The 11,411-nt window shown below is 35.3% G+C and overlaps 1 protein-coding gene across 1 annotated transcript; it reads right to left on the bottom strand.

Moving 5' to 3' along the window:
* Window positions 1-6,249: 6,249 nt before the first annotated feature.
* LOC127633665 (retinal rod rhodopsin-sensitive cGMP 3',5'-cyclic phosphodiesterase subunit gamma-like) lies at window positions 6,250-10,458 on the bottom strand. The gene is made up of 4 exons (XM_052112902.1): window positions 10,361-10,458; window positions 8,726-8,933; window positions 8,070-8,110; window positions 6,250-7,789 (listed from the first exon to the last, which is right to left on the bottom strand). Exons 2-4 carry the CDS (start codon window positions 8,869-8,871, stop codon window positions 7,713-7,715), a joined length of 264 nt encoding a protein of 87 aa, XP_051968862.1. The 5' UTR covers window positions 8,872-8,933; window positions 10,361-10,458; the 3' UTR covers window positions 6,250-7,712.
* Window positions 10,459-11,411: the final 953 nt, after the last annotated feature.

Below are 11,411 nucleotides of genomic sequence, written 5' to 3'. Positions count from 1 at the left end.
TTTAAAATTACAAGAATATATTGTGTGACCAATATGATTTGTGAGGTCTCGTTTTAAGATTATTCACAGGATTTACCCTGTTAAACAAGTTATTGCAAGATTTAGGAAATATATTGATTTAAAATGTGCTTTTTGTAACATTGAAATTGAAAGCATTGTACAGCCGTGGCCAAAAGTATTGGCAGTGACATTCATTTTGTGTTTCGCAAATTTTTCTGCTTCAGTTGTTGTGGTGTTGATTCACGTTGTTTCTAGATTATTGTGCAGAGTGATCAGATGCATTTTAAATAATTGCCAAAAGCTTTATTGGCCACAAAAACCCAAATTTCACTGTTTTTTTGGCCCTGTCACAAAATGACCAGCTAACATCGTTTCACTAATCATGTCAGCAGCACCTGGGAAAGTGTGAAGGAGTACTTGTCAGGTGAAATCACTCTATCATTCTGATTGGATTATAAGAGCAGACTTTTTATATAAAAGGAAGGAAGAAGTGCTTCCAAGCATTGTGTTCTTGTTAGCAATGGTTTCCTCTAAAGAAAGACGTGCAGCCATCGTCGCTTTGCATCAATATGGCCTCACATGCAAGGAAATTGCTGCAAAGAATATTGCACCTGAAAGAACCATTTAGCGGATCATCGAGAACTTCAAGGAGAGAGGTTCAACTGCAGTGAAGAAGACTTCAGGACGTCCCAGTGTCCAGCAAGTGCCAGGACCATCTACTCTTGAAGAGTCAGCTACAGAATCGTATCACCACCAGTGCAGAGCTTGCTCAATATTGGCAGCAGGTTGGTGTGAGTGCATCTGCACGCACAGTGAGGCGAAAACTTTTATACAATGGCCTGGTGTCAAGAAGGGCAGCAAAGAAGCCACTTCTCTCCAAGAAAAACATCAAGGACAGACTGAAATTCTGCAGGAAGTACAAGGATTGGACAGCAGAAGACTGGTGTAAAGATATTATCTCTGATGAAGCCCCCTTCCAACTGTTTGGGACATCTGGAAAATCAATAGTCTGGAGAAGAAAAATGGAACGCTACCATGAAGGTGCGTACACACTGCCAGCGACTTTGTCGCTGCAGGTCGCCAGTGGCTGGCGGTGAAGTCGCTAATGGGCGTTCCCACTACTGGTTGCCTAGTAACGTTTATAAATGACATTCACGGATGTCATTCCATTGCTGTTGACAGCGAATCTCTTTTCTTGCCACTAAAAACAAACATTTTGGAGGGAAAAGACTAAATATAAATGGAATCAGTACATAAAATGCTTTATATCAAAGATGACTGAGAAACAAGGCGTGCTGTTTGCCATAGCGGCTGTTTATCTGCGGCATGCAAATGCTGTCTGTGTCCATAAAATCCCCGCGATCTCAGATACACCTTTCCCCCCAGTATTTTTCTTAAAAATGTCTTTGTACGTGGGAAGAGACATATCATAGAGCACTGGAAAATTTTGCGCGCGCGATGTCGCTGGCAGCGTGTACGCACCTTGAGTCCTGTGTCGTGCCAACAGTGAAGCATCCTGAGACCATCCATATGTGGGGTTGCTTTTCATCCAAGGGAGTGGGCTCTCTCACAATTCGGCCCCAAAACACTGCCATGAATAAAGAATGGTATCAAAACGTCCTGCAAGAGCAACTTCTGTCAAAAGATCCAGGAGAAATTTGGTGATGATCCGTGCATTTTCCAGCATGATGGAGCACCATGTCATAAGGCAACAGTGATAATGAAGTGGCTCAGAGATCATTATATTTAAATTTTGGATCCATGGCCATGCAACTCCCCGTATCTTAATCCCATTGAGAACCTGTGACCAATCTTCAAAAGGCGAGTGGACAAGCAGAAGCCCACAGATTGTGATCAACTCTGAGCACTAATAAGGCAAGAATGGATCACCATCAGTCAGGATTTGGCCCAGAAGCTGATATCCAGCATGGCAGAGTGAATTGCAGAGGTTATGAAGAACAAGGGTCAACTCTGTAAATATTGACTCTTTGCATATATTGAATGTTTTTTGCCAATAAAAGCCTTTAAAACTTATAAAACGCTTATCATTGTTTTCCAGTATATCATAGAAACATGTGAAAAAAGAATCTACAAATACTGAAGTAGCAAACTTTGCAAAACACAAAATGTATGTCACTGCCAATACTTTTGACCATGGCTGTACCCCTTTTTTTTTTTTGGACTGTATCTATACAAAAATGTGTTGGTGTGATTTAGAATATTTTATTAAGATGAATACGGGTATTGATATGCATTTAAGGAAAGAGGTTGTTTTGTTTTATTTTCATAGTAAAATTGAACATAAAGCATAGTATATTATAAATGTATTGTTGATTTATGGAAAATATTTTATTCATATATGTAAATGGTCGTCACAGAAACCAAACTTATCACACTTCAAAATAGAAGTAAAATAATACTTTAATATATTAACTGGAGTAAAAGACAGTAAAGCACTACAAAGTATGAATACTTTCAAAGTATAAAGCCTTGAATATTCCCTTTTGAATCTTAATATTATATGCATTGTATATTGTATAATTTATAGCCTTTTGAATTCTGTATATTGTCGATATGCCTTTTTGTTAGTTTTTTTATTATTATTTTTGTTTTGTTTGTTTGTTTATTTCTGATGCTTTCAGTTGGTTTGACTCTCATGTTATATTGATTAAAGCAATAATAAAGAATAAAAAAAGGCTGCGTCCTCCGAGGTCGCATTTGTTGGCCGCATACGTCATCGAGGTTGTCTCGATTCAGAAAAGCGACACTTCGAATGCGACCATCTTTCACGGGAATTCGGAGGATCCATGAGGTGTATCATTCGTGGGCAATCACAACCCACAATGTTTCGCTTCAACGGAAATGTAAAAAAAATGACGCCAATTTGCCCGTAAAGATGATTCAAGTTCAAGTACCACAGTAGATGGGTGCAGAGTATATAATATGTATAATTATATAAATATATAATTAAAATAAAGTATTTGACTAAAAGTACACCTGTTAAATCTATTTTCTTTTCTCTTTATCTCATTATAACTCTTCTAAAATGTACCTCATGCATTCCCTTCCAGAGGAACTTTGTTCCCTTCTCACTCAAAGCGCTCGCGCTTGTTAAAGAGTGGCGTGCTGTCATAGCAACCATGTTACGGCTGTTTCGGTTTGTCCTACGAAGGCCATCTCGTTTAAACGAGGCTTGTTTAAAGGAGGACACTCGGTATACTGCAGCCTTCAAAGGACGCGTTCTACCTAGCATGCAGCCTTTGAAACGAGAGACACAGCCAGTATTAGCTATACAAGTCGTTAAAATTGCGTGTTTTGGCGTAATATGGGGTACAGAAGCACGATTTATGATTCCAATAGGATCCAATTGAATTGCTGATTTGAAATATGTTCTTTGATGTAATCTTTACCAACCCTCTTTTGGTCATTCTACAGAAACGTCCACATTTGAGGTAGCAAAATGCCTGAAAACAAATGCTGTTTTTTAAACATTTAAACCTAGCTTACCATTTTGGTCAGCCAAATGTTATTTCTAAATATGTTTTGCACATGTAGTTACAGGCACAGAAGGATTATTATAATGCAAAAAAATTAAGGTTGTAAAAGAGATTTAGCTTTTACTCATTTAAATCAGGTCTGTGAAAAGTGTGATTGTTTGGAATTTACTCATTTGCAACATCGTAGTTTTGCTACAAAAATCCAAATATTTGAAGAACAGACGTCAAAATAGAATGTTACAATCCTTAATATCCTTACTCTTGAATGAAGACATAGTCAATTCATTTAAAATCAGTTATATGTCAAATATGACAAAAATCACCAGTGACACAATGAAGCTGCAAAGATGGTTATCCTCCAATATTAATTACTGAGATCAGATTACAAATTGAGTATTTGTTATAGAAATTAAAGATTATCACTGACACTTTAGAAAAATATCTTTAACAACTTCTTTGAGTGTTTAAAAAAATTAACTTTAGGAAACTTCTAAAATCTCAATAAATAATAATAATAATAATAATAATATTATATATATATATATATATATATATATATATATATATATATATATATATATATATATATATATATATATATATATATAAAAAACTCTTATGCCATTGTCTGCTTCTAGTATGTTTCTGGATTAAGAGGGTGTAATTTGGGACTGTCCTCAGATAACTAAAACATGGCACCTTTCCACCTGATCCACCTATGTACAAGTGCCCCATGATGAACCTCCAGAACCCCTGCTCAATCTGAACTTATCACTTGATCAGTGCCAGGGGCTCTGGAATTAATCAAATAATCACCATAACAATAACTTCATCTGTAGATATTGCCAGAAGCTCCTCTATACATGTTTGGCCATATACAGTACCTGAATAAAAACAACAGTGACAAATACAAGTTATAATCATGAAATGTGTATTAATATGTGCTATTTTATGCATTATAATGTCATGAACAGCATTTATTAAAGCTTATTCACATAAAGTTATCACTGGTGTTGCTGGAAGAGTGGTAATAGATAGGTATATATAAAATGAAAAGATAGGTATTTTATAAAACGGCAGTTGCATTACCTCAAACTACATGTTGCTAATCATGCTGTATTCTATAAATCATGTCATTTAATACATTTTTAAATGACATATTAAATGACAATATTTTATTAAAAATACATGTATTATTTTATAATAAAATCGGTCATACAAGTGACATCATCTAAAAGCCTCAAATTAAATTATGGAAGAAATTAGGACATTTCAAGTTGATAGGAGCTGCACTGGCATGACTGGAAATAGCCTCCGGTGAGCGTATCAAAGATGGCTAACAGTGGACTGACTTGCTAGAAAGACTCTGACATCACACCTGGAAGTGGTGGCAAAAAGACTGGCACAAACAGTAAACCAAACCTGTAGTTAGCTGGCCCAACAGTTCTCAGAAAGTTAGCTATAACCTTTAAATTGTCCAGTTAAGCTAAATTAAATGTTTTCTGTTAAAAGAAGGCTTCACAGAGGGCTTTAATTTATCAGATTCCATCAGCTGTGGCTGACTGGACTAAGGAGAACATTTCCAACTTGTGGTTTTGCAGTAAGCATATATTTAACATGTATGTTATTAACTAATAAGGAGTTACATTTTGTTTGTTCTCACCCAAAATCGATTAGATCACTTCAGAAGACATGGATTTTAAATAGAGAATTTAACTTATTTTATTTTTATTTAAAAAATAACATCTAAAATCTATAATATGTCGTGCCCATTTTATATCTTTTGAATACACTGTATGGACACATGAGCTGCGCTAATGCAAATTTCTTGAAAATTAAAAAGCACTGCATTAATTGCATAGTTCACCCTAAAATGAAAATGTATTAAATCACTCTCATGTTTTTCCAAAACAACTTTCTTAAGTCTATAACTTTATTTCTTCCATGGAGCACCAAAGGATATGTTACGCAGAAAGTTAGCCTCAGTCACCTCCACTTTCATTGCATCTTGCAGTACAAAACTCCAAACAATGTAAGAAAATATTGACTGAGTTTAACATTCTGCTTGACAGCTCCTGTTGTGTTCCACTGAAGACAGTAAGTCAAAGACTACTCTGCATAAAACTCTGAAGAAGGACAGAATGCAGTTGAGAAGATTCGTCAAATCAGTTCTAAGCTTTTTAACAGCAGAACTGGGTGCTAGTTTTGTAACATTTTGAGGGTACATTTTTGTAACATGTCAAAAACTGCATTTTATTCCTGTAGCCTCAACTGAAATAGTCAATCAGGTTATATTCAATCACTTTTGATTAAAATATAAGAACATAGAAAAACATGGTTTCTTTATTTTTTTATTTTTATTTTGATCTTATCCTGTAGAGAGTAAACTTCACTCCAGTCACTGAAGTTTGCAAGAGTCAACCCTCAAACATGGTAGAGACCTTAAGAATTCATGAGCAGCCTGAAACCATTTACTGCAGAATACTTTACAATAGCAGAACTTCACACAGAGCTTGAGATTTTAGGACATATATTGTAGGACATGAAAAGGATCTGGGCGAAAAAGAACCTGTAACCATTCATGTGAAAAACATTACTTTGACTGTACCTTTTTAAATGTAGAATTTACTTTGAGAACATAGAAAATTAAATGTTTATTTTGGATATATTCTTGACTGTGTTGGGAAATGGGCTTTTTACTACAATTCACTAAATAAGATAAAGAAAATTTAACTAGTGGCTAGATGGATGGATGGATGGATGATGGATGGATGGATGGATGGATGGATGGATGGATGGATGGATGGATGGATGGATGGATGGATGATGGATGGATGGATGGATGGATGGATGGATGGATGGATGGATGGATGGATGATGGATGGATGGATGATGGATGGATGGATGATTGAATGAATGACTAAACAAACACAAGAGCCTTAAAAAAGAGCATGCAAAAAACAAAAACGTAAACACAAGCTCAACACAATGTTAATAAAGCGAAAGAAAATAAGAAGAAACAGCCATATTAATGGCTCAAAATTAAATCCAAAATAAATCTATGAAAGATACAGGACATTTAAATGAAGCTATTTATAAAATTATAATCGACAACATTATACAATTAAATATACAAATGGAAAAAATAATATATTTGATATAAATAACACTAGTAAAACTAAAGAGGGACATGATGATGACATAATGCTAATGAGATATGATGATAATGACGATGTTGATGATGAAGGATCAAATAGCACTAAATGATCATGAAAGAGAAAAAAGACATCCACATGACAGCCCAATACTGCTTCCTAACCAAACCTGATACATTTACTGTTACTGAGAAATGTAACTTTAAATGAATGCTAGTGTTACAATCATAATCATAATCCAGGGTGTGATTTCTGCCCAACAACAGTGTGCTTGACCAAAATGGTATTAACAAAAAAATAATAATAATCAAATCAAGCATTTCTTTTCCAGAGCATGTCATTAAGGTTACACACAATGCACAGAAAATAAAAAGTATATGATGGTAGAAAGGCTGAAACTTCTTTAAGGATCTGCAGTTGTTGAAATTGGGTGTTATTGTATAGTAAATGGAGTTACAGATTTGGGGATTGTTCTACTGTAAGTGCAGCATCTCAGCCAAATTACTCTCAGTGTTGGTCGGCAGGGTGTCTCATCTCTACAGGACTTTGATCTTCTTTTATGATCTCGGCGAAGGTGGACAGGGGAAGCACCGAGGCACGTGAAACGAGAAGCCGGACATTTCACGGGTATAACACTTGTTTTTGCTCACTCTGAGGCTGTTTTACTTGTTTGGTGTTTCAAAAGAAAAGAGGGAGGAAGAGTGGGAAAAAGAAAAATAGTGCACAGAAAAGATAAGAGCAGCAGTGCGCCTTTAAAAACGAAACCCAACCTGACAGAATACTGAGCAAAATACAGATGTGTTTTTGTCCTAGTATAAAGCAGATGTGGAAAATGTACTCTGCCTGCAAGAAAGAAGTGAAACCAGAAGGATGTAAAGTCAGACTGATATTTTTTGTTGAGTGTTTTTCCTTGTTTTTCTATTTTTATAAATGTTGCAGTTTTCTGTGTTTATTCTGTTATAAAAGTAGGAATGGTCCACTTGGAGACGATGGCAGGTGGTTTATAGCACATGACAGGAAGGGGTCTAAATTTCACAGATGATGATAGGATGGTGGTGGCTCAGATGATACCATACTGAGCCAACTCGTGAAGTTCCAGATGATTGAAAGCCTCCCAGGGGCAGATGACTGTGATATCTGTAGGAAAAATCACAGCAACGTGAGTTTGATGAAGGGAAATTAACCTAAGCTGCTTGAAGGCAAGGTAGCACTCAGGTCTGCCTAATCATAGTGAAGTCATACATGTCATACAGGATATGTAATGATGCCTGGTGTAAGATGCTTGTCTGGCATACACTGTCTGATTAGACTAATCGTTTCAGACAAGGGCAGCTTAGAATAGGTGGTAGATCACGTATTTCACATTGGCAGAATTGGTCCAGCAAAACACATGATGAGAAATGCAGATTATACTTACCAGTGCCTAAACCTTCCATGCCAGGGATATCATCTCCGAAACTGTAAATAAAAAATAACATTCGATTTTGCAACAGTCACACTTAAAGTTTTTCTACACCCTTTGGGGAAAAAAAGTGGTTAATTTGGGTACTAGAGACTACAGGGTACTTTATTCAACTCCATATAGTGCTTTATTTAATTATTTAATTTTAGTCTATATAACCCTTTTATTAAAAGAGGCACATTTAGAATCGTTTTGGCACAAAATCTATTTATGATCCCATGTTTGGAACCCCTAAAATGTTCTATGTAACACCTTCAAAAAGTAAAAAAAAAGTTAGAGGTAGAGGTTCAATGAATATAAAGGTTCTATATAAAGCTTGTATATGGAACTCTTTCAGCTGGCAACAAAGAACCCTATGGGGTTCTTTTAATTTAATCCTTATAAAAGGTTCTATATGGAACATTTTAAGGGTTCTATACATAAAAACAGTTAACTCATTTAAGGTTCTACATAGTATAATTTGTTTTAAGAGTGTATGATGGAATTCTATAATATTATTGTAATCAGTATCATAGCAGATTACTCCAGTGTACTGTATATAATCACAAATCCATTATCATATAAACAAATCTATGATCCAATTTTGTTTAGTTCTCGCACTACAAACTTACCCTTGCACACCCTTCTTTGGTGGCTTGCTCTTGAACTGACGAGTCTGCCTCTGCTTGAACTTGGGCGGTCCTTTGCGTGGCGTTGCAGGGCCACCGGTGACACGGGTGGCTGACTTCATATCTGGTTTGGGGGGCTCAAGATTCATGGCTGTTAGTTTCTTTTGGTCGCTTTTCTTTGTATTCGCTCTCCGTGACGAAGTGCTTCAATCTGATGTAAATAAGAAAGACAGGAGTGAGTTTATTGTCCACAACCAATGACATATTGATTATTCTATAAATTGGGGTTGGCACGTGCTGCAAAAGAGAATTATGTTTAATATTTTTTTTCCTTTGAAAGTAATGGCCCATAACCAGGTATACTATAAAAACACTTAAAAGCACATTTTAAATATATTTTTAATTACGCATTAGAGACCATGTTGTTTAGGAAGTGTAATTGCAAGGTTAAACTGGCTAACTTTTTGCATAATAAACATCTTTGCAGCCACAGGTCTTCATATCTTCCAGACCTCAGACTGAGAGAACTGTATCCATAATCTTCTTACTAATGATAATACTCAAATTCAAATCCATTTTCTGCTGTTATTGAATGTCTAACATGGCACGTGCTCTAATAAATGAGCTCAGGTAATGGGTAGGGTGACCCATTTTGTGTAATCCAAGGCTTGGATTAATAAATGTCCCCCACCCCATCTGATGGTGGCAATCTGCACTTGGGTTAATCTTATTAGAGTAGGGATAACACCAAACTTGCTTAGCCAGCAAAATATAAGAGTCAAAAAAATGACCTTCAAGTATATTCGGCAAAGACAAAAAGGAATGGTGTTACAATTATGTCAACACTTTATGTTTGCTGTTTAACCAACATTGTGGATCAGTGTTTTTTGGAAGAGAGATTACAATAATTAATTCTAGCAAAATAATTACATTTTATTCATAAAATAAGTGGTTTATACACAAATTCTTAAATAATTTTCATGCATTTGCATTTCATAATAATAGAAGTCCAAATGAATATTCAAAACCTTTAATTTATGAATGTTAATTATAATACATTCATAATAATAATGCTGTCTAATTTGCTTCACTCTAGAGGAAATTCCACAGAATAAATGTAAACAATCCACTTTTTATATCTTTGAAATGTATCATAGGAAATGATTACACAGTTCTCTGGAATATCTGATTCTGATTGGTCAATCACAGCATTCTGTGGTCAAATATCTTTGTTTATTGACCACTAAACTGTATAATTAATCATTGTCCAATGACAACCGATTTCCTAAATATCTGTGCTGATTTCTCTTGTATCGCTCTGGTTACTTCTGACATAATTAAATCATAATTGATTAATTGCCACTCATTACAATTTCTTATCCATTTATTTATTTGGATAGAAGCCAAATAATAACATACATCCCTTCAGGATCAAACAAGACCCCAACACATATTATTGCTTGCTAATCTATTATATGAAATTGTCTGAGAGCCCACTGTTGCATTATAGCATTATGTAGCATTTAGACTTCAAGACTCATTGTATCTTTTCAACCACACAGCTACATTACAACATTATATTATTACTGAGCAACCCATTGCATATCACATAATTCCATATTCCATTCTTTTACTTACTGATTTGTTGTTTGACAGGCTGATGACGGGGTGCGGTTGCAGCACTGTTGAATATGTCTATCCTTTGGAGGAGTGGATGTTAGTGCTGGGCTTTCTTTAGGAGTGATGATGGGAAGACAGGTCTTTTATATTCTCTTCCCCCCTTAGAAGATTAGGAGGGGGACGCCTCTTGCCCCTGATCCCCTTGACTGCAGACAGACACAATGTGTGTGTGTAAATATGTTTAGTGGGGCATGTGTTTTGAGTAACTTCATGTGCATGTAACAACTTGTTTATACACTTTAGTTGTATTTATTTCCTATTGTGGTGAAACATAATGATCACCAAGAGGCATATAAACTGTATATACGTGCCTAGAATGTTTTCTAAGGTAATTTGTTAAATGTTTAACAAATAAAATAAAAAAAAACTGTGACCATTTGTCAAAAAAATGCTGTCAGGTATTCTGCTTCTTTCTCTCATATTGTGCATAGCAATTATGCATTCAGTAGCATAGATAAAACTTAATTAAATTGATTCAATTTATCTACTTTCAGATTTTTTAATATTTTAACATTTTACTGCCTAAGATTAAAGAACGCTTGAAGAAATTTGTTTGTATTTATCAATAATCATATTTATACAAAAGAAAACAAAGACATGTGACAAACAAATGATTCTAGAATGATTCTAGAAAATGTTAATTGTATGTAATGCTTGAGATGGGATTTGCTGATATAATATCATACTGTAATGTTATAATGGAAATATAAAACTGGATTGTAGCTTGTGTTTGACAGTTGAGAGGTCTTCTTGGTCAGTCTTGCTTGTTCTGCAATATTCTATCATTGTTACGCAACAGACCCACATCTGTGTATGTCTGTTACATTATCCTGTGGATCTCATTGGCAACTCATCCTCAAGACTTTAGCATTTTTAGAGATCAACTTCAGCTCATGGTTCACTTTGGACTCCTCCAAAACTACTTTCAGAACAGCACAAAAACTGTTGAAGGTTCTAGATTAAAGGTTGGAGGTTTAATTAGTTGATTACATGGTCAGGATTACTTTGC

This window comes from Xyrauchen texanus, chromosome 40, assembly GCF_025860055.1.
Source record: "Xyrauchen texanus isolate HMW12.3.18 chromosome 40, RBS_HiC_50CHRs, whole genome shotgun sequence".
In the NCBI taxonomy this organism is placed as follows: Eukaryota; Metazoa; Chordata; class Actinopteri; order Cypriniformes; family Catostomidae; genus Xyrauchen; species Xyrauchen texanus.
This window is presented reverse-complemented; position numbering and strand designations above follow the sequence as displayed.